This window comes from Delphinapterus leucas, chromosome 8, assembly GCF_059928025.1.
Source record: "Delphinapterus leucas isolate spDelLeu-1000000601 "Yukka" chromosome 8, BTC_Dleu_Yukka2, whole genome shotgun sequence".
Classification (NCBI taxonomy): Eukaryota; Metazoa; Chordata; class Mammalia; order Artiodactyla; family Monodontidae; genus Delphinapterus; species Delphinapterus leucas.
Window position 1 is genome coordinate 54,321,759 of NC_143136.1, and position 18,282 is coordinate 54,340,040.

The 18,282-nt window shown below is 36.0% G+C and overlaps 1 protein-coding gene across 1 annotated transcript in view; it reads left to right on the top strand.

The window, feature by feature from the left end:
- The window catches only part of SESTD1 (SEC14 and spectrin domain containing 1), a 150,272-nt gene extending 133,935 nt beyond the window's left edge, over nucleotides 1-16,337 (top strand). Inside the window, exon 18 of the mRNA XM_022570146.2 lies at nucleotides 1,241-16,337. Coding sequence (XP_022425854.1) covers nucleotides 1,241-1,370 — 130 coding nt within the window. The 3' untranslated portion in view covers nucleotides 1,371-16,337. The remainder of the gene's footprint in view (nucleotides 1-1,240) is intronic.
- Nucleotides 16,338-18,282: the final 1,945 nt, after the last annotated feature.

Consider the following 18,282-nt stretch of genomic DNA (forward strand, 5'->3'; position numbering starts at 1 on the left):
AAATGATGATTTGGAATTGATATTGAGAAGATATAACTTTATGCCCAGGAACAAATACTATTCATAGTCTGTACTTAGATAATCTCTAGTCGTACCTAAACTTGAACAATTAGAAGTAGCTTAAAGTCATGTATATCTCCAATGTATAAAAGAGAATAAAATCTAAAAGTTTATAAATTCAGCTGGTAACAGTATTAGTAGGGTGCTTCTGGTTGTTCCATTCCAGGAACCCCCCCCTCCCCTCGCCAAAATCTCTTTTCTGTGTTTCATAACCAGTTGACATAAAGTCGCTCTCATTCTACTTAAGTCATCCTAGGAGCATCTACCCCTGGTATTTTTGCTTGGGCTTCTCCTCCTGTGTTCTACAAATAGTTCATGTGTCATTTTCATTTTTAAGATAAAAGAGTAAGTTAGGGCTGTATATTCTAATTTCACAACTTTAATATTTGTGATTATTATTTCATTCCCTTTTATATGATAATTTGTTTATGCTGTGTAAAGTTGGACAGTAAGCTTAGTCAGATTTATCTTTTGTAACATTCTCCTAGAACAATAAAAGAAATTAGGTGGTCTCTCTGGATTCACTGCTTGAAGACCCAGGTTCAAATTCTGTTTTTTCCACTGTGTGATCTTAGTCATTTAATTTTCTAGGTCTTAGTTTTCTGATCTAAAAAATGAGGAGCTTAACCAGATTATTTCCAAGAACTCGTAGAGCTCTAAAAGATTCTGTGACTCTGAATACTGTGTCTTTGCAGATAGGATAAAATTAAATAATTTTACCTATTAATGTCCCAAATGATGGCTTAACATTAAACGGATATTTTACTTGGTAGCTATATTAGACAACTGGTGTCCGTAGCCCTTGGCACTGAAGTACACATACAAATTTTATATTTGTGTATGCTTATGGGCCCCAAGCTAAAAGTATAACATTTATACTGTTGCATTGTTTTGTTTATTTGTTGAATTGTTTGGTTTATTGAGATTATCATAAGTGTACATGATAGGACATTTATACTTCTAATAAATTTTTCTCAACATGTCTTAATACATATTATGCCATTTTAAAAAATGTTTCTCCTACCAAATTGCTACTCAGAGGTAAACAGTATGGTCTGCAAAAAGAACTAACACCATACCACGTAGGTAATTTTTATGGTAATTTTTGCTTCCTTTTGCATTCACTACAGTCAATGGATTTGTATTAATCTGACTGGGCTTTTTCTGTTTTGATTTTTAGAACTGAACAATATTTTGGGAGTCCAAGTGACATGGCTTCTACTGCAGAACACATCAGAGACAGGATGAAACTAGTTAGTCTCAAAAGGCAGCAGCTGAGACATCCCGAAATGATGACTACAGAGAGCTAATAGCTGCCTTCTTCCCGCAGATCTGCAGTTCATAATCCCGCATGTCGTTGGCATACTGCAGCATCGGCTACAATATGTTAAGATGCATTTCACAGCCAGGATAAGCCTCATTTCTTTCCATTACACGTTTCTCTCCATGTGTTAACATCTTGTAACTACCAAGGCAGAATTATTTAACATGCTTTGAGACCATAGACTCCAAGTATCTTAAAAGAAGGAACTGTAAACATTGCACTGAAAACTTGCTTTAAAGCTTTACCTGACCTGTCAGTTTGTAGATGAATAACTGATAATAAGCTTTGAATGGTGCTAATAAGAGTTTAGGAATTCTCTCCATAAAAAATGGTTGCCCTTCCTCCCCAAGTGATGTAGTAAATTTAGACTATAGTTAAACTGTTATTAGTAGACAGTGGTGTCCTCAAAATTTTACTTTGTAATTCTCCTTCAAAATTGATTATTTTTATTGTGTCAGTATGAAGAAAACCTTCAGATTTTTGATATATCATATTCATTAAAAAACATTTTCCTATTTGTATTGATAATGTATAAAAGTTGTTTGTGCTTAATAAAAGGCTTCTTTTAAACATCTTATTTAATTTGGTGGTTATATCTATTTCCAAACATGAGTGCCTTATTTAAAAGGGCATTCTTAGCATTGTGAGGATGGTTTAGTATTTGTTTTTTCATGTTGGTTGCATGTATTTTAGCCAGGAAATTTATATGTAAGCATGTGTATATAATAGATAAGCATGTTTTATCATGAAAAATTATTGTGAAGAACAATTTAGATCTTTAAGAACTTATGAATAATGGAATACTATTTCTCATTTTTCTCTTCTTCAACTTGAAAAATGTTATCCAAATTATTAACTACCCTGAAGATAGTTTGTTTCTGGGGGAGGAGGGCTGGGGAAGAAGGCCTACATAGTTACTTAAGTGTAATCCTTTATATCAGAGTAATCTTTCAGGAGCTAAAATAGCAATTGTTAATAAAATTAAATTTCTCAACATAGACTAGAAGCAAGATTCTGAAGTGGTATAACAACAAAAATTGTACAACTCTTTTAGAAATAAAATTTATAAAATGTTAGTGCTTTTAAGTTTATATTAAGTTTAAATGGTAAAAACATAATTTTTAATTTTTATTTCAGAAAATGTTTTTGAGAAAGATTAAAAACAATTTGTAGTCTGTGATCAATACAAAATTATGCAAAGAATTGTATGCTGGTTCCTTTCATTGTCTACAGAAATGCTCGTGTATCTTCTAATGCAAAAAGCTCCCTCTGAGCCTGCTGGTTTCTCCAGCCTTCTTTCACTGCCAGACTTCTTGGAGAAATCCATATCCATTGACCCTGCACCCTCATCACTCACTGCTCAGCACCTTGCAGTCTGGTTTTACACAGACCAGCAATGCAGTGGTTCTCAATGGGCTCCCAGTTACCGAATTGAATGACTTTTTTTTCTCAGTCTGCATCCCTTATCCTTCTTTGCCTCTGCAGCATTTATACCATTGAGCAACCTTTCCTAGACAGTGTCTCCTCCCTTGAAGATGTTATCCTCTGCTGTAACTGAGTCCAGTCACATAACTCTTACTTAAAATGCATCTACTAAAATGTGCTCTCTCTGATTCTGTCTTCAGAATGCTTCTGGAAGTATCTCATCCTTAGGGTTTCTATTTTATCCCAGTGTCCTGGGTTACATATCTGGTCCAAAATTCTAAGCCTGTACTTTCAGCTACCTACTTGACATTCCAACCTAGGTGAAGTTATTTATCATATTTTCCACCTTTCGCCTCTTGGAGTAATTTTGGTAAAAGATGCAGCCTTTTTTTAATAGTCAGACATGCCAGAAAATCTGGGGCCACATTCAGCTGTTCCCTCTCATGCTGCCACTGCTCTGAGAACATCCAGGAAGGTTTTTCTATATTCGATAATCCTCAGTCTTTTAGGGCTTAACTTTTGTGAGTGTAAATGTTTGTGATTCTTCATTTCAGTCTTCATGATGGTGCTGACCACGCGCTACAGTTGTTTATGTCTGTACCTGCTACATTATAAGCTCTTTTGAGGGAAGGAATCTTTTGGGCCTGACTTCTCCTCTTCCCAGCCTTTTGCTCATGCATAATAGTTTCTCAGTTCCCCTGTATGTGAATGGTCTGTTGTAGGCATTAGTAATAATCCCTCTTGTATTGTAGTCTGAAGTATGTTTTAAACAGATTTCCTAAAGTTAGGACTGACTTATGAGTGAATCTATTCATCAGGAAGTCATTTGGTATTTTAAATACTGGCTAATTTAGATACTTAGTTGCATTCAATATCTATTTCTCTTACTGAATTTCACAGAATTCGAATGTTTTTATTAAGACTTTGCCAGAAAGGAATTTGACTGTAAGTAAAGAGACTCTTTAGTTCTACCATCAACTCGCCTACTGATTGTCAAATGAGTTAATTTTATATGCCTTAAGCTATCCTGTCTACAGCAAGAGCGAAATAAGGCACATCTGGAAATATTTGTAATTTGAGTAGTTCAAATGAAGATGAATATGTTTTTATCACATAATAAATACTGTTGCTTTTCATTTGTAACTGTGCTGCTACTTTCTATTTGTATATCCATATACACATAGACAGTTATGAATGAAAACCCAACAGTGCCCTAATGTGATTTTTTTCATAAGGTCATAGTTCACTTGGAGTACCTGTGAAGGAAGTGATTGCAGTCTGTTTGAAATGACAAGTTCTTTGTACATCATAAATTAACATTAGCCCCGCAGATATAACGGAGAAAGAACCATCATTTCTAATTGGTATATGCTGCAACTTGCCACATTACTTTAGCTCATCTCAGGGAATTACTGAAATGTTAATTGGGCCAGCTTCATTTTGTTTTGTTTTTTTGCCTTTTGTCTTCATGTCATGTACTTGTTCCCGTGTAAGCTCCATATCTAAGGACAGTTTTGGCCTCTGTTCTTCACACAAGTCTAACCCGGCAGAGTTATGATATGCGAAGATGATAACTTCATTTCAGATGAAATTGACTTTATTCCCAGTCCTCATTGTTGGTGACCTTGTTCTACTCTTGTAACTCATTGGTCATGTTGATGAAACTGCTCAGCCTGCCAACTAAGATATCAGTGGCAGTTCTAGGCTTCCTTGCTGTGTAGAAGGTTGGATATTTCTCTCACTTCACAGGCCTTTAAATTGGCCAGTGCTCCAAAGCGTTACCTAGTATTAACGTGTTTGTCGTTTGTTTCATTACCCTGTCAGTTCATGGGTGGGGTGTGCTATTTAGTGTATTATTATTATAGTTAGTGCATTCTCCTTAATGTGAACGTGACAGTTACTTTTCTGATGGTGCTGAGTAAATCATACATAAACCCACTGTAACAAATGTCATGATTGATTGTGAACCTGTCTCACTGTACCATCTGCATTTGGAGAAAGAATTCAGAATTTTCTACTACACTGTAAGTTCTCTGCCAGAGAGATTGGAAATTACTGTGTACTTTTCCCATCCTCACAGGACCGCAATAAAATACTGTGGTTACTAAAAACCAAGCATACTATAATTGCTAAAGTCCTCCCCATCTTGAGCCTATTGAAAACGGTAGAGGAAATTAACATCAGTAAATATCATCAATGACAAGAGTTCTATGATTGGGATGTCTTTGCTTAAACCTTGAAAGGAAAAATTCTCTAGGAGTACGAAGATGGGCTGGAACATAGCTGACCAGTTAACCTAATTAGCAAACTTAACCAGTGTTAACTTTCAGTTCTAAAAATAAAAAGCTCCAGATGGGAGTGGAAAATACGCTCTTGGTATGTAGGGCAATGAATACCTTGATGAGGCAAAATGAAGCACAGATAAAACACCTGACATTATTTGACTTTAGTGTGTGCTACAGAAAATCTAGTTTTAGCTAAGTTACATGAATAATGGCAAGAATAGTAGAGGAAAGATCATAAAGGTTAAAATAAAAACTATAGTGAATATAATGCAAAGAGTTTGGAGTTTAAATACCTGACTTCAAAGTCTGGCTTTGCCATTTACTGACCTTGGTAAAAAAATCACTAAATTTCTCTGGATCTGTAAAATAGAGAAATCATATCAAATAATTTTAAGAATGAAGTACAATCATGTTAAAAAGTATTGAAAGCCAAAATGTCTTTCAATGTGGAAGGTATTATCTTTTCAGAATAGAAAATGGAGCATTCTTTAATCTTGCTCTTGTCACAGGTGGAAGCATGGGGTCTTGGGGGAAAGGGAACCTTGTCTGCTCACCTCCCAACGCTCCGTTTCCCTCCATTCTATACACTGAAAATGCCAAGGGTGGGGTCAACGAGCTTGGCAGTAAATAGCAAGCCTTTTAAATCTGACAAATTAACTCTTTTATGACAGGATGATAGGCCAGCCAGATGGAGGACAAATGAGGAGTATCATCTACTTTGAGGTTGACAGGACACGACACAGTTCCATCAATAAATAAGAAAGTAAGTAAAAATCATACTTAGGATCTTAGTGAGTCAGCACCAACCTATAGAAACAAGAGCATGAATCTGACCACCGTTAGTGCTGTTATGGTTAGAGAAGAATAATCCTGGTAAACTTGGGTAGTGATAATAACAGAAAAAGACTGGTCCTGTAATAGAGGCTGATAGAACTAAGGGTGCTCCATGAAATAGCATAAATAAGGGGGAATGTTTTAAGACTGAAAAGCGTCCTAGATATGCTGAATAACACGACCGTAATATTTTAAAGCAGACTTGAAAACATGTCAAAACTAGTCCGTGTGCTTCAAGAAAAAGCAGAGCCTGTACTAGAACATGAAGAACTTAAGAGATCACAGGAAAGCCAGAACCATGACTACGTAGTGTGAAAGCAGTAAGTAAAATTTTAAAAGAATCAAGATTATTTTTGTTAGAAAACTCTTAGGAGGCAATACACATAATACCCACATATCATGATACAGGAATTCTTAGCAAATAACTAAAAATAGTTACCAGCTTTAGGTATTATGAGCAGCGTTGTTATGGATCCAAGGCATGTAGAAAACTGTTTCTGTCAAAAGGCTAAATTCTGAAGCCATTCTTGGTGACTCTCAAGGTGCCACTTCAGAAGTATTTACAAGTCAAATGCCATCTCTTTAGGGTGTCCCCAAATGTGTTGCTCCCTGAAGAGACAGGAGGACGGTTCAGATGTCCTTCCATTCAGAAAAAGAGACCTGTTCACCATGATCAAGCCTCACATCATGTTTCGGTTCTACACATCTCTTCTATTATTGTTACCCTGGTTGTTTTAGAAGTCAGTAAAAATGTCTATGCTTGGTTTTTCCCTTAATGTTTTTTCATCTTAACTCTTATGTTAGTCTACAAGCCAACAAACTTGCTCAGAATATACTATCAGTGTATGTATTATTTTTATTAAGGTATGAGGAGATCGAAGTATCACTTTGACAATTTTCAGTCAGCATAGATTTGAAAACTGATTGCTCACCTCACACTCAGGAATATCCTTTCACAAACTCTTAAGTTTCTAAGTTGACACTGTTTGGATGAATTTGATGGTTATGTTGCTATGAGATCAATGATGAAATTCTCAGCGACATTATTTGGCAAGCATTGCACCCTGGATTTTTTCCCCCCAACATTTTATTGTAAAATTTTTCAAATATAAAAAAGTTAAAATTTTACAGTGTACTCACCACCCAGATGCTAGTTAGCATTATGCTTTATCACATACCTATCCATGTATCAGTTCATCAATCCAGATTATTTTTGATGCATTTTAAATTTCAGAAATCTACACACTTCCTACTAAATACTTTAGCATACATATCATTAACTAGAATTCAATGTTTGCTTACATTTTTACTTTTATGTAAAATTAGCATACAGTGAAATGCATAAATCTTAAGTGTGTATCTGCTGGGTTTCGGCAAATGCATACAGTGCTATCAAGATATAAAATGTTACCAGAAAATTCCCATATGGCCATTCCAGTCAGTCCTTGTTCCCCCCGCCCCCTGTCCCCACAAGCATCCTCTTCTTTATTCTACTGTATATCAGATTTGTGCATTCTAGATCTTTGTATAAGTAGAGTCACACAGCATGTACTCTTAGAAGGCTTCTTCATTTACTATGTTTTGGAGATTTATCCATGTGGTTGGGTGTTTCAGTAGTTCGTTCCTTTTTTATTGCTGAGAAGTATTCCATTCTATGACTATATTACAGTTTATTTATTCACTTTCCTATTTATAAATACTTGGGCAGTTTCCAGTATTGGCAATTATGAATGAAGCTGCTACGATTATTCTTAACGTAAGTCTTACGTGAACGTAATCTTTCATTTCTCTTGAGTGAATACCTAGGATTAGAATTTCTGTGTCACAGGGTAGTTTTAAAAGAAACTGCCATACCTTTTTTCATTGTGGTTGTGCTGTGTCCTGGATTTTCACCATATTTTGAATGTGTAGAAAGGTGTAAACTATTTTTATGACCCACATTTGAAGTATTAGAAGTGGGTTTGGGGTAAAAATGGCATTCTTCACGGTTGGCAGTTGGTGCTGAGGGAAGCAAATGCCTGTCTGCCCGAAACAGCTCCCCAAATGGTTCCTATCCCTGGAATTTTAGAATTAATTTAACTCCTTAAAAGATTAAAGTACTTACCCAAGCATGGTGATATATTAACTAGAAGAAACAGCATTAGTTTATGTTACTAACTTTTGCCACCCGTTTTCAGTAGGTAAAATAAGACTGATAACTGAACAGAAAAGATTCTGTTCAATGGCGGTAGTAAAGAACATGTACTACTAGTCATTCCCGGGTACAGCAATGTGAGAGTGAACCATCTGGACAGGAAAATCCCCCAAATGGTGGTCAAGAAACCAGAAAACGTAGTGGGGAGAATTCTACCTCACAGTTGTGCACAGGGGATAGCTATGTTTTTGCAGGACATTTTAGCCTTTACAAATCATATTTTCAATATTGTCTTTTTATTCTGTACCACCCAGCTATAGTTATTTCACACCCCAGTGACTTTTATCCCGTTTGTCTTACCCTTTCTGCCTGTTCTGTTACATATAGTGGTTACCTGTATAAGGCTATAAAATTATAATCATATGTATGTTTCCAATGCTTGTGTTCAAAGATATTTATGTATGATTCATACAGTCTTTCCTATTTGATTTTTAAGGGCTGGGATATTTGGCTTCTACTGTAAATCCTTATAATGTTCCACACATATTGTAAATGTAATGAAAATGTTAAAAACTATAATTCATGGCAACAGATTTTGATATGTATTTCTTTGTATGTTATCACTTTGGACAATAAATTTGGTTTCTGTTAATAAAGATTGTTCATCCCATCTAGGGAGAATTGAGTCATACGGGTCTGTATAACATAATCTGATGAATTCTGCATTTCTGAATCTATTCAAATTAGTTTTTTAACTTTAAATTTTTTCTAGCAATATTCTCTGAAATCTTTGATTAAAATGAAAATGCAACTCCTTTATTCTGAAATAATCTGGAGTCTTAGAAGACAGAGGCTAAGCACACTTTCCCTTGTGCTTCTCCTTCCCTTGTCAATAGCCCCCATCCTACCTTCCCACAGGCTTGGCACAGAAATTCAGGGCTTTCTCTAAGTCCTACTGTGTCAGAAGTTGTTAGGTTCTCATCACGGTAGGTAGTAGTTAAATTTGTTCCTACCAAGTCCTTTTTTTTTTTTTTAATTTTTATCTTTGGCTATGTTGGGTCTTAGTTGCGGCGCACGGGCTCTTCACTGCAGCTCACGGGCTTCTCTCTACTTGTGGCATCCTGTTTTCTCTAGTTGTGGTGAGCAGGCTCCAGGGCACGTGGGCTCTGTAGTTTGCAGCAAGCAGTCTCTCTAGTTGAGGTGTGCGAGCTCAGTAGTTGTGCTGTGCAGGCTTAGTTACCCTGGGGCACGTGGGATCTTAGTTCCCTGACCAGGGATCGCGCCCACGTCCTCTGCATTGGAAGGCGGATTCTTTGCCACTGAACCACAAGGGAAGTCCCTCAAGAAGTCCATTTTTAAGACTGAAAAGGCGAATGTGTATTTGGGACTGGGGAATGCATATTAGAACAAAGTTAGCTGTATTTAAAAATAACACAATTAATCATATTATGCTATACATAGTAGCAGCTCCAGAATGGCTACCAGGAGTTTAGAGTTGCCAGAATTTGGAAGTTGGCATGCCTTATACCTTGTCCAATGAAGTTAGGTACATTTGAGTGACAGTTCAACATACAAGCAAAATACGTGTATGAAAAAGAATGTACCTTTATTATTAATATTTTCATTTTACTAGCTACAGTATCCACCCACATCTCTAGATTTCCCATTAGACACATGTATCCACAAAGTTGTTCCACCTTCTGCATAAAATCTACCCAAAAGTATTCTCATAAGCATAAACTCTTATGTGAAAGTTAAAATAAGCACAAGAAATACCCAGTTTTTGCCAGGACCAAGAGGAAGAGAATTACAGTGATAGGAAGAAGTCAAAAAAGTATCTAAAAAACAATAGGTGGAAAAACTGGGAAAAAAGTGAACAATAAGCATAAAAGTTAGTTTGTAACCATGATTAAATAAAATGTAATGGTTAGTAAATCATACTCCCTTATTAAATGGCCTTGCACTGCACCAAACTGTAACTTAGCTGCCTTTGGAATTTTAACTTCCACTTAAAGAGTCTAATCTTGAAAAGATTTAATTATAAATATGTTTATAAGAATAAAAAATTGCAAACAGTCCAAAGGTTTGAATAAGCTTATTCTGTAAGGTTAAAGTATTATGTTGTTGTTACAGAAGTATGTTTTTTGAAATTGGTAAAAGTCTATTGAAAAGAAACATATTTATGGTATATTATTGGGTGAAAACATACAGGTTCCAAAACTATAGAAATATTATTCCATTTTAAAAATAAAAATAACTTTTTAGAACTTGAATAAGTTATCTTTGAGGTGTGGAATTAATAGGTCATCATAATTTTCTTACGTTTGTTACTTTTATTTTCTGATTTTTTTTGTTAAAATGAGTATTTTTAAAGAGCTTCTAAATATTAAATGCCTAGCAAGTATTAGTAAGTATATTCTGAAATATCTGTTGAAACAAAGGTGAAGTAGGAAAAAAAAGATCTGGGGGGATAGAATTTTAAAACTGAATATACCTTTTTTATTTTCACAATGCTACAAAAAGTAAATCTCATTGAAGTCTTAATATCTCAGATATATAGAAGATAACATCATGGGTTTAAATACCTTGAGAAAACAATGTGCATTTAAATCTGCTTACATCCCTCTCTTCAGGTCTATTTCAAACAAATCATTTTGTATTGGACAAAGATCCATTTTAAGAATGGGTAAGCAAAGAAAATACTCTGAAAATTTCAATGATAACTCTGTTGCTGCAGGTTGATGCTAATGAAGCCATGCCTGTATCGGAAGGGTCAAGTACCTCAATCCCAGGATGATGCGTTCCTCCAAATCTCTGAAGATAAGTAATATTGCCAGTGTCTATCCTTAGTCAAAATAAAGTCTGGGAGGGAACGTGAAAGAGTCAGCAGCAACCTTTGACTTTCCTTTCTTTCTAATCTGTTTTATTCTTGTATCTAGAACACTCTCAGAATAGGACTATTTGCTCTACCCACTTGTCTACACAGTTGAATCTTCGGGGAAGTCCTGTAGTGATGACAGGACCAGGCTTTCCTAGAGTATTCTTTTAGAACTGGGGACATATTTTCCCACCAAAACGATTAAAATGCAATTGGTCTTCTTCAGCTACATTGTGGATTAAGTAAATTACTCTGTTGGATGGCCTAGAGACTTAGTTAGTATTAATATTATTGTATGTTGCAATTTATGAACAACTGACCTACCAGTAGATTTTTAGAACATAATCTCATTCATTATTTGGAAACTGAGTGATGATTGTGGTCAACTGTCCCTTTTTGCTTTATTCTTTAAAATTCTGTTTAAATATAAGAATAAAGTATAGTTATTGTTTTTAAAAAGTACCCTAGGAAATAGAGAAAAATATTAAAAATTAAAAATTGCCCATAATTTGTCAATGCAGAAAATATACAGTTTATATTTGATGCATTTCCTTTGTATTTTACCTAACAATATTATACAATTATTCAACTTTATTTTCTGCTTTTTACAGTCATTGTAACATAAAAATTTCCCTTTATTAATTTTTTTCCAGTGCAAGTCAATAGCTGTGTAATATTCAATGATAAGTAGATACCGTAATTGAACTATTATTACTATTAAGCAAAACATTTTAGTTCATTCCTTCTTTTTCTTTCTTTCTTTCTTAATGCTTTGATAAGTAATGCTGCAGTCAACATTCTTGTATTTAACTGATTGCGTCTATCCTTGAGATTGATTCCTTAAAGTGGAAGTATTGGATTGGAATGTATCCATATTTTAGGACTTTTGATAGCTATGATTAAATTGCTTTCCAGAAGCAAATTTATGGTTCCCATCAAAAGCTAGCATGCCCATTTCACGGCACTCCTTCCATCACGAAGTGTTATTTATTAAAAGTCTTTGCAAATTTTTGAAAAAAGCATTTTATTTACATTTCTTTAACTGCCAGTGAGGCTGAAAATAATTTAATAATTTGGTATTATTTATTGTGTTTCCCCTTGATGATTTGCCGGTTATTTGTGTACTTTTCCTCTGGAGTCTTAGCCTTTTTTCTTATTTGTTTGTAGAAGTTTTTTAATAATCCTTTATCATACTTGGAGCAGTATTGTTCCTAGTTTGTCATTTTTTTTTAATCTTCATGAATTTTGGTGATGTTAGTGTGTTTATTTTTATGGTGAAATCTTAACCAATCTTCTTTTTGATTTCTTACATTGCCTTAAAGCTTAAGTCCTGCTCCTTCAGCTTAAATTTTGTTCCTCTTGTACAGTTTTAATTTTTCACTTTTAAATACAAAAGAATTGGCACATGATATGAGATAATGATCTAATATGATAGATTTTTCCAAACATCAAATGTTGTCAACGTTACTTATTGAATAATCTATCTCGCCCATTAATTTCTGATACTCCCTTGAAAATAAGTTCTTAAGTTTCCTGACCTGCTTCTGGGCTTGCTGTTCTGTCTGCTGATTGGTATATCTATTCTTTTGCCATTACCACACTGCTTTTAGGACTGCTTTCAAAACAAAACAGAAATCAAAAGTCCTTTTTAATAGCATCACATAGAAGCAGCTCTTTTGTACTGAAAGAATTTTTTTTCGTGGCATAAGTAAGTGAAGAAAAAAATCCCTGGATGAGTATAGGTGTCAGCAGATTTAAAGGAATGAAGAGAAAAGGTTATATGCTTAAAGATGATTAAGACAAAAGAAGAAGGGAAGTGAAGAAGCAGTAGCTGTAGATTGTATTACTTGAATGGGCACAGTATACAGCATGGAGAGAAAGAACAAGATGGTATGCAGAATGCAGAGAAGAAAAAGTATAAGAGAGAAGTACAAAACAGCCAGAAAATAGTGAAAATGGAAGGGTAGGAGAAAATGGAGAAACAACATGAAGTTTTGCAAGAAGAGGAGAATAATAATTGTACTATTACAGTATAAATATATAAAGTATATTTATAGTAGAATATTTCCATATAAAGTGTAAAGCACACACATAACAGGGCCCAGCCCATGGGATAAATAAAGATGTACAAGAACAGCATGTTGTATCAACATTAATGACAGATGAAATAGACTGAAGCAAGAACCCAGATCCCCAGACTAGCAAACCACAACCAATTCTCTCTTGTGGTCAGATTGATGGTAAAAAGAATTTGCAAGTGTAGCGCTTACCTGGAAATTATTAATATACAGTTGACCCTTGAACAATATGCATGTTAGGGGCACCAACCCTCTGCTGCAGTTGAAAATCCTCATATAATTTTACAGTCAGCCCTCCATATGTACAGTTCCACATCTGTGGATTCAACCAAGTGCTGACTTTGTAATACTGTAGTACATATTTATTGAAAAAAAATACACGTAAGTGGACTTATGTAGTTCAAACCCATGTTGTTTATGGGTTGGCTGTATAATTTTTCAGTTTGTAAGTTTGCTTTGGAGTTATACAAGCTTTGGCTCTACAGTCTAGAGCCAGTGGTTAATAATCTTGTTTTTGGTGTTGGGTTGACATGAGTTAAGCCATATTAACCTCATAATTTTGGATAAGTTATTTAATGTATCTAGGTCAGTTTCCCTAATAAAATGAGATTAACAATTGGAAATACCTGAAAGTGTTTCTCTGGTAATTATATGAAATCATAAACTCTTTCATAAGAGGTTAGCTGGCACATGAGCAGTGCCCTATATTGAAATTTTTTTCTGTGAGCTTCCTAGACTGCAAATTCTTTGAGGGCAAAGGAATTTGGGTCTCCTCCCCATTGTTTTGCTAGTGCCTAAATCAATGCCTGGAACATCAGAAGTGCTTTGTTGAAAAAATAAATGAATATTTGCATGGAATCTAATATGCCATCAAGTTTTTGTTGTGTTTTGTTTTTAACCCATTTGACCATTTTACAGGGCTTTTCTCTAAGGGATACAAGTGTGATGATAGGGGAGAGAGAGAGGACAAGACCACAGGTTTGCGTTCTGAGGGTCTACTCTCTGAATGTAAAAATGCCATCTTTTCTTGTCAAGAGACTCCTCTCAATGCAGCTTCATCTAAAAGGAGCCATAGTTTAAGTCAGCATCAACTAACACATTAGATTATGAACCCCCTGATGGGAAGTGGTTAATAACCAGGTAAGGGCAGGAGTGGATGGCACTGAGGCAAGGGGCCCATGGCAGAGGAGACCAGGAAGGAGCAGAGACTGTGAGGCTACAAAAACAGGTACAAAGACCTCTGCCTTGCAATTCCCCATGAGCTGGTCTGCCTGTTTTATTCTGCAAAATTTTCACATCCAAATATACTTAGGAGATGGAATTCTGGGGAGAGATTCTAAATAAAATTCACCCTCTTCATTATTATTCTGGAGCATACATTCTGAACCAAAAAGCTTCCTTCCAATTCCTTAATCTCAAAGTTCTGTTTTTAAAGAAATGAGTTTGAATTCATACTTCAGTTTGATTAAAATGTGCCTTTGATTCAGCCGTGTTACTTTTCCAGGCCTCCTGACAGCCATGAAAGAGAAAATTAAGGAAACTGTCCAAATACATAACTCATATGTCCTCAAACCTAACCAGTCTGTGGATGCTAATGGTGAGAGGGGATATCACATTGCAGTAATAACTCAAATTTCCTGAGTTGAGTAATAACTCAAATTAACCATATTATTTGTTCTACCACCTGTTTGACCTGGACTGTTGGGCCCATTCAGTCAAATCTCCCTGTGACCTATGGGTGGCTGATGATACAGCCAAATCACCCTCCTGTCTTGTCCAGGTATCTACAAACCAAAGTAGACAAAAGTGATTTTAAAAGTAGGAAGAAGACGGGCTTCCCTGGTGGCACAGTGGTTGAGAATCTGCCTGCTAATGCAGGGGACACGGGTTCGAGCCCTGGTCTGGGAGGATCCCACATGCCGCGGAGCAACTGGGCCCGTGAGCCACAACTACTGAGCCTGCGCGTCTGGAGCCTGTGCTCCGCAACAAGAGAGGCCACGATAGTGAGAGGCCCGTGCACTGCGATGAAGAGTGGCCCCTGCTTGCCACAACTAGAGAAAGCCCTCACACAGAAACGAAGACCCAACACAGCCAAAATAAAAAAAAAGAAAAACATAGGTCTAAATGGAAAAAAAATTTAAATTAAAAAAAAAAAGTAGGAATAAGAATCTCCTGAACAACCAATGAGGCAAAGAAGAAATCAAGAAGGAAATTTTTAAATGCCCTAAAAAAAAAAGTGGAATCACAACATGCCAAAATCTATAGGATACTGCAAAAAACACTTTAAGAAAACTATAGGGCAGTATCCCTGATGAATATAAATGCAAGAGGAGAGGGTTCAAGGTGGCAGCATAGGAAGATCCTGAACTCACTTCCTCCCAATGGACACAACAAATCTACAACTACATATGGAATAATTCCCTCAGAAAGTTACCTGAAAACTGAATGGGCAGAGCCTCCACAACACAGGATAAAAGGACAGCATTGAGACAGGTAGGAGGACTGAGATAAGGTCTCACCAAGGGGAAAAAACCACACCTCAGCCACAGCAGTCCACAATCAGGAGGGATCACAACATTATGGATCCTTTCCATGAGGAGTGAGGGATTCGAGTTCCACACTAGGCATCTCAACCCTTAAATCCTGCACCAGAGAAATGAGCCCCCAAAGCACGTTTGGCTTTGAAAACCAACAGGGAATATGTCCAAGAAAACTATAGACTGCAGAGAATGGAAAACTCACTCTTAAGGGGCCTACCTGCAGACTCACTCAACTTGAAAACCACCACCAAAAAAAAAAAAAAAAACCATCAGATTGAAAAGTGCATGGATCATAGGTGAAGGGGACCCACTTACTAATCTTGAAGCATCTGCCAGAGAGGCAGGAACCAGCTGGAATTCTCCCTGCAGACATTTTTGCAACCTCAGGTTACCTTGCTAATGCAGCACTGGCAGGCAAATTTTGAAATTCTCCCTCTAACCTGTTAGTGCCAGTAGGCATGCCCCACTGAGAACATCACCCACCTCTGCACCTCAGCTAGTCCTCTCAGCCAGCCAACCAGTAGCCCCACCTACCATCAAGTGCAGCAGCCATGGCTGGACCCCGTAGCTTGTCTGGGAGCCAGCACCACTCACCAGTGCATCACAGCAGCAGCTGTGGCTCCACCACAACAAGAAGGCAAACAGAGCCTTCAGAGGGGACACCCTTTGAGCACCAGGCTCTGGTGTACAGGCAGGATTGTACCTCTGAGCCCCACAGGACATCTCCTAAATAAAGCCACTCCTTCAAGACTGGAAGAGTTTGCAGATTTACTTAATACACAGAAACAAACACAGAGAATTACACAAAATGAGAAGACAGAGGAATATGTTACAATAGAAAGAACAAGAGAAAACCTCAGAAAAAAAGACCTAAACAAAATGAAAATAAGCAATTTACCTGATAAAGCATTCAAAGTTATGGTCATAAAGATACTCACTAGACTCAGGGAAAAAGTGGATTAACACAGTGAGAACTACAATAAAGATATAGAAAATATAAGAAAATACCAAATGGAAGTTATAACTGAACTGAATAATACACCAGACTGGTTCAACAGCAGACTGGATGAGGTAGAAGAACAAATCAGCAAGCTGGAAGACAAGGCAATGGAACTCAACCAGATAGAGCAGCAAAATGAAAAAAGAATTTTAGAAAGTGAAGATACCTTAAGGGACCTTTGGAACAACATCAAGAGGAATAATATCCACATTATAGGGGTTCTAGAAGAAGAGAGAAATGATCAGAAGACTCAGTTGAGGAATTAGTGGCCAAAAACTTTCATAATCCAGGAAAGGAAACAGACATCCAGGTTCAGGAATCCAAGAAAGTTCCAAATTAGATGAACCCAAAGCAAAACACACCAAGACACATTATAATTAAAATGGTAAAAGTTAAGGATAAAGAGAGAATCCTAAAAGCAGCCAGAGAAAAACAACTTATATACAAGGGAAATCTCATAAGGCTATCAGCAGATTTTTCAGTAGAAACTTTACGGGCCACAAGGGAGTGACATGACATATTCAAAGTGCTGAGAGAAAAAACAGTCCAACCAAGAATTCTCTACCCAGCAAGGCTATCATTCAGAATTGAAGGAAAGATAGTTTACCAGATAAGCAAAAGCTAAAGAAGTTCATTACCACTAAACTGGCCTTATAAGAAATGTTGAAGCTAAAAATAAATGGCACTAATTAATAATTAGAAAACATACAAAAGTAAAAATCTCACTGGAAAAGGTAAATATATAATAAAGATAGTGGATCAATCACTTTTAAGGTAAGCATGAGGCTTAAAAGACAAAATAGTAAAATTAACCAGAATTATAATAATTAGTTAAGGGATGCATGAAATAAAAAATGTAAAATGTGTCATCAAAAGTATAAAATGTGGGGGCGGGTAATAAAAAGGTAATGCTTTGGGAAATGTTCAAATTTAAGTTGCTACCAACTTAAAACAGGCTACAATTTACATAGGGTGTTATATATAAACTTCACAGTAACCACAAGGAAAAAAACCTATAGTAAATACACAACAGAAAATGAGAAGGAAATCTAAACATAACACTGAAGAAAACCACAAAAACACAAGAGAAGAGAGAAACAGAAAGGAACTATGAAAATAGTGAGAAAATAATGAACAAAATGGCAATAAGTGTATACCTATCAATAATTACTTTTAAGTGTAAATGGACTAAATTCACCAGTCAAAAGATATAGCATGGTTGAATAGATTAAAAAAACAAGATCCATCTATGCTGCCTACCAGAGATTCACTTCAGAAGAAAGGACACACACAAACTGAAAGTGAAGGAATAGAAAAGATATTCCATGCAAATGGAAATAAGAAGAAAGCTTGAGTACCCATACTCATATCAGACAAAATAGACTTCAAAACAAAGATTGTAATAAAAGACAAAGAAGGGCATTACATAATGATAAAGGAGTCGACGCAGCAGAAGATATAACATTTATAAATGTATATGCACTCAACACCAAGAGGAACACCAAGATATATAAAGCAAATATTAATGGAATTAAAGGGAGAAATTGAAAGCAATACAATAATGGTAGGGAGCTTTAACACCTCACTTACATCAATAGATAGATCCTTCAGACAGAAAATCAATAAGAAAACATTGGATTTAAATTACACATCAGACCAGATATATACAGATAATTCCATCCAAAGACAGAATACATATTCTTCTCAAGTGTACGTAGAATGTT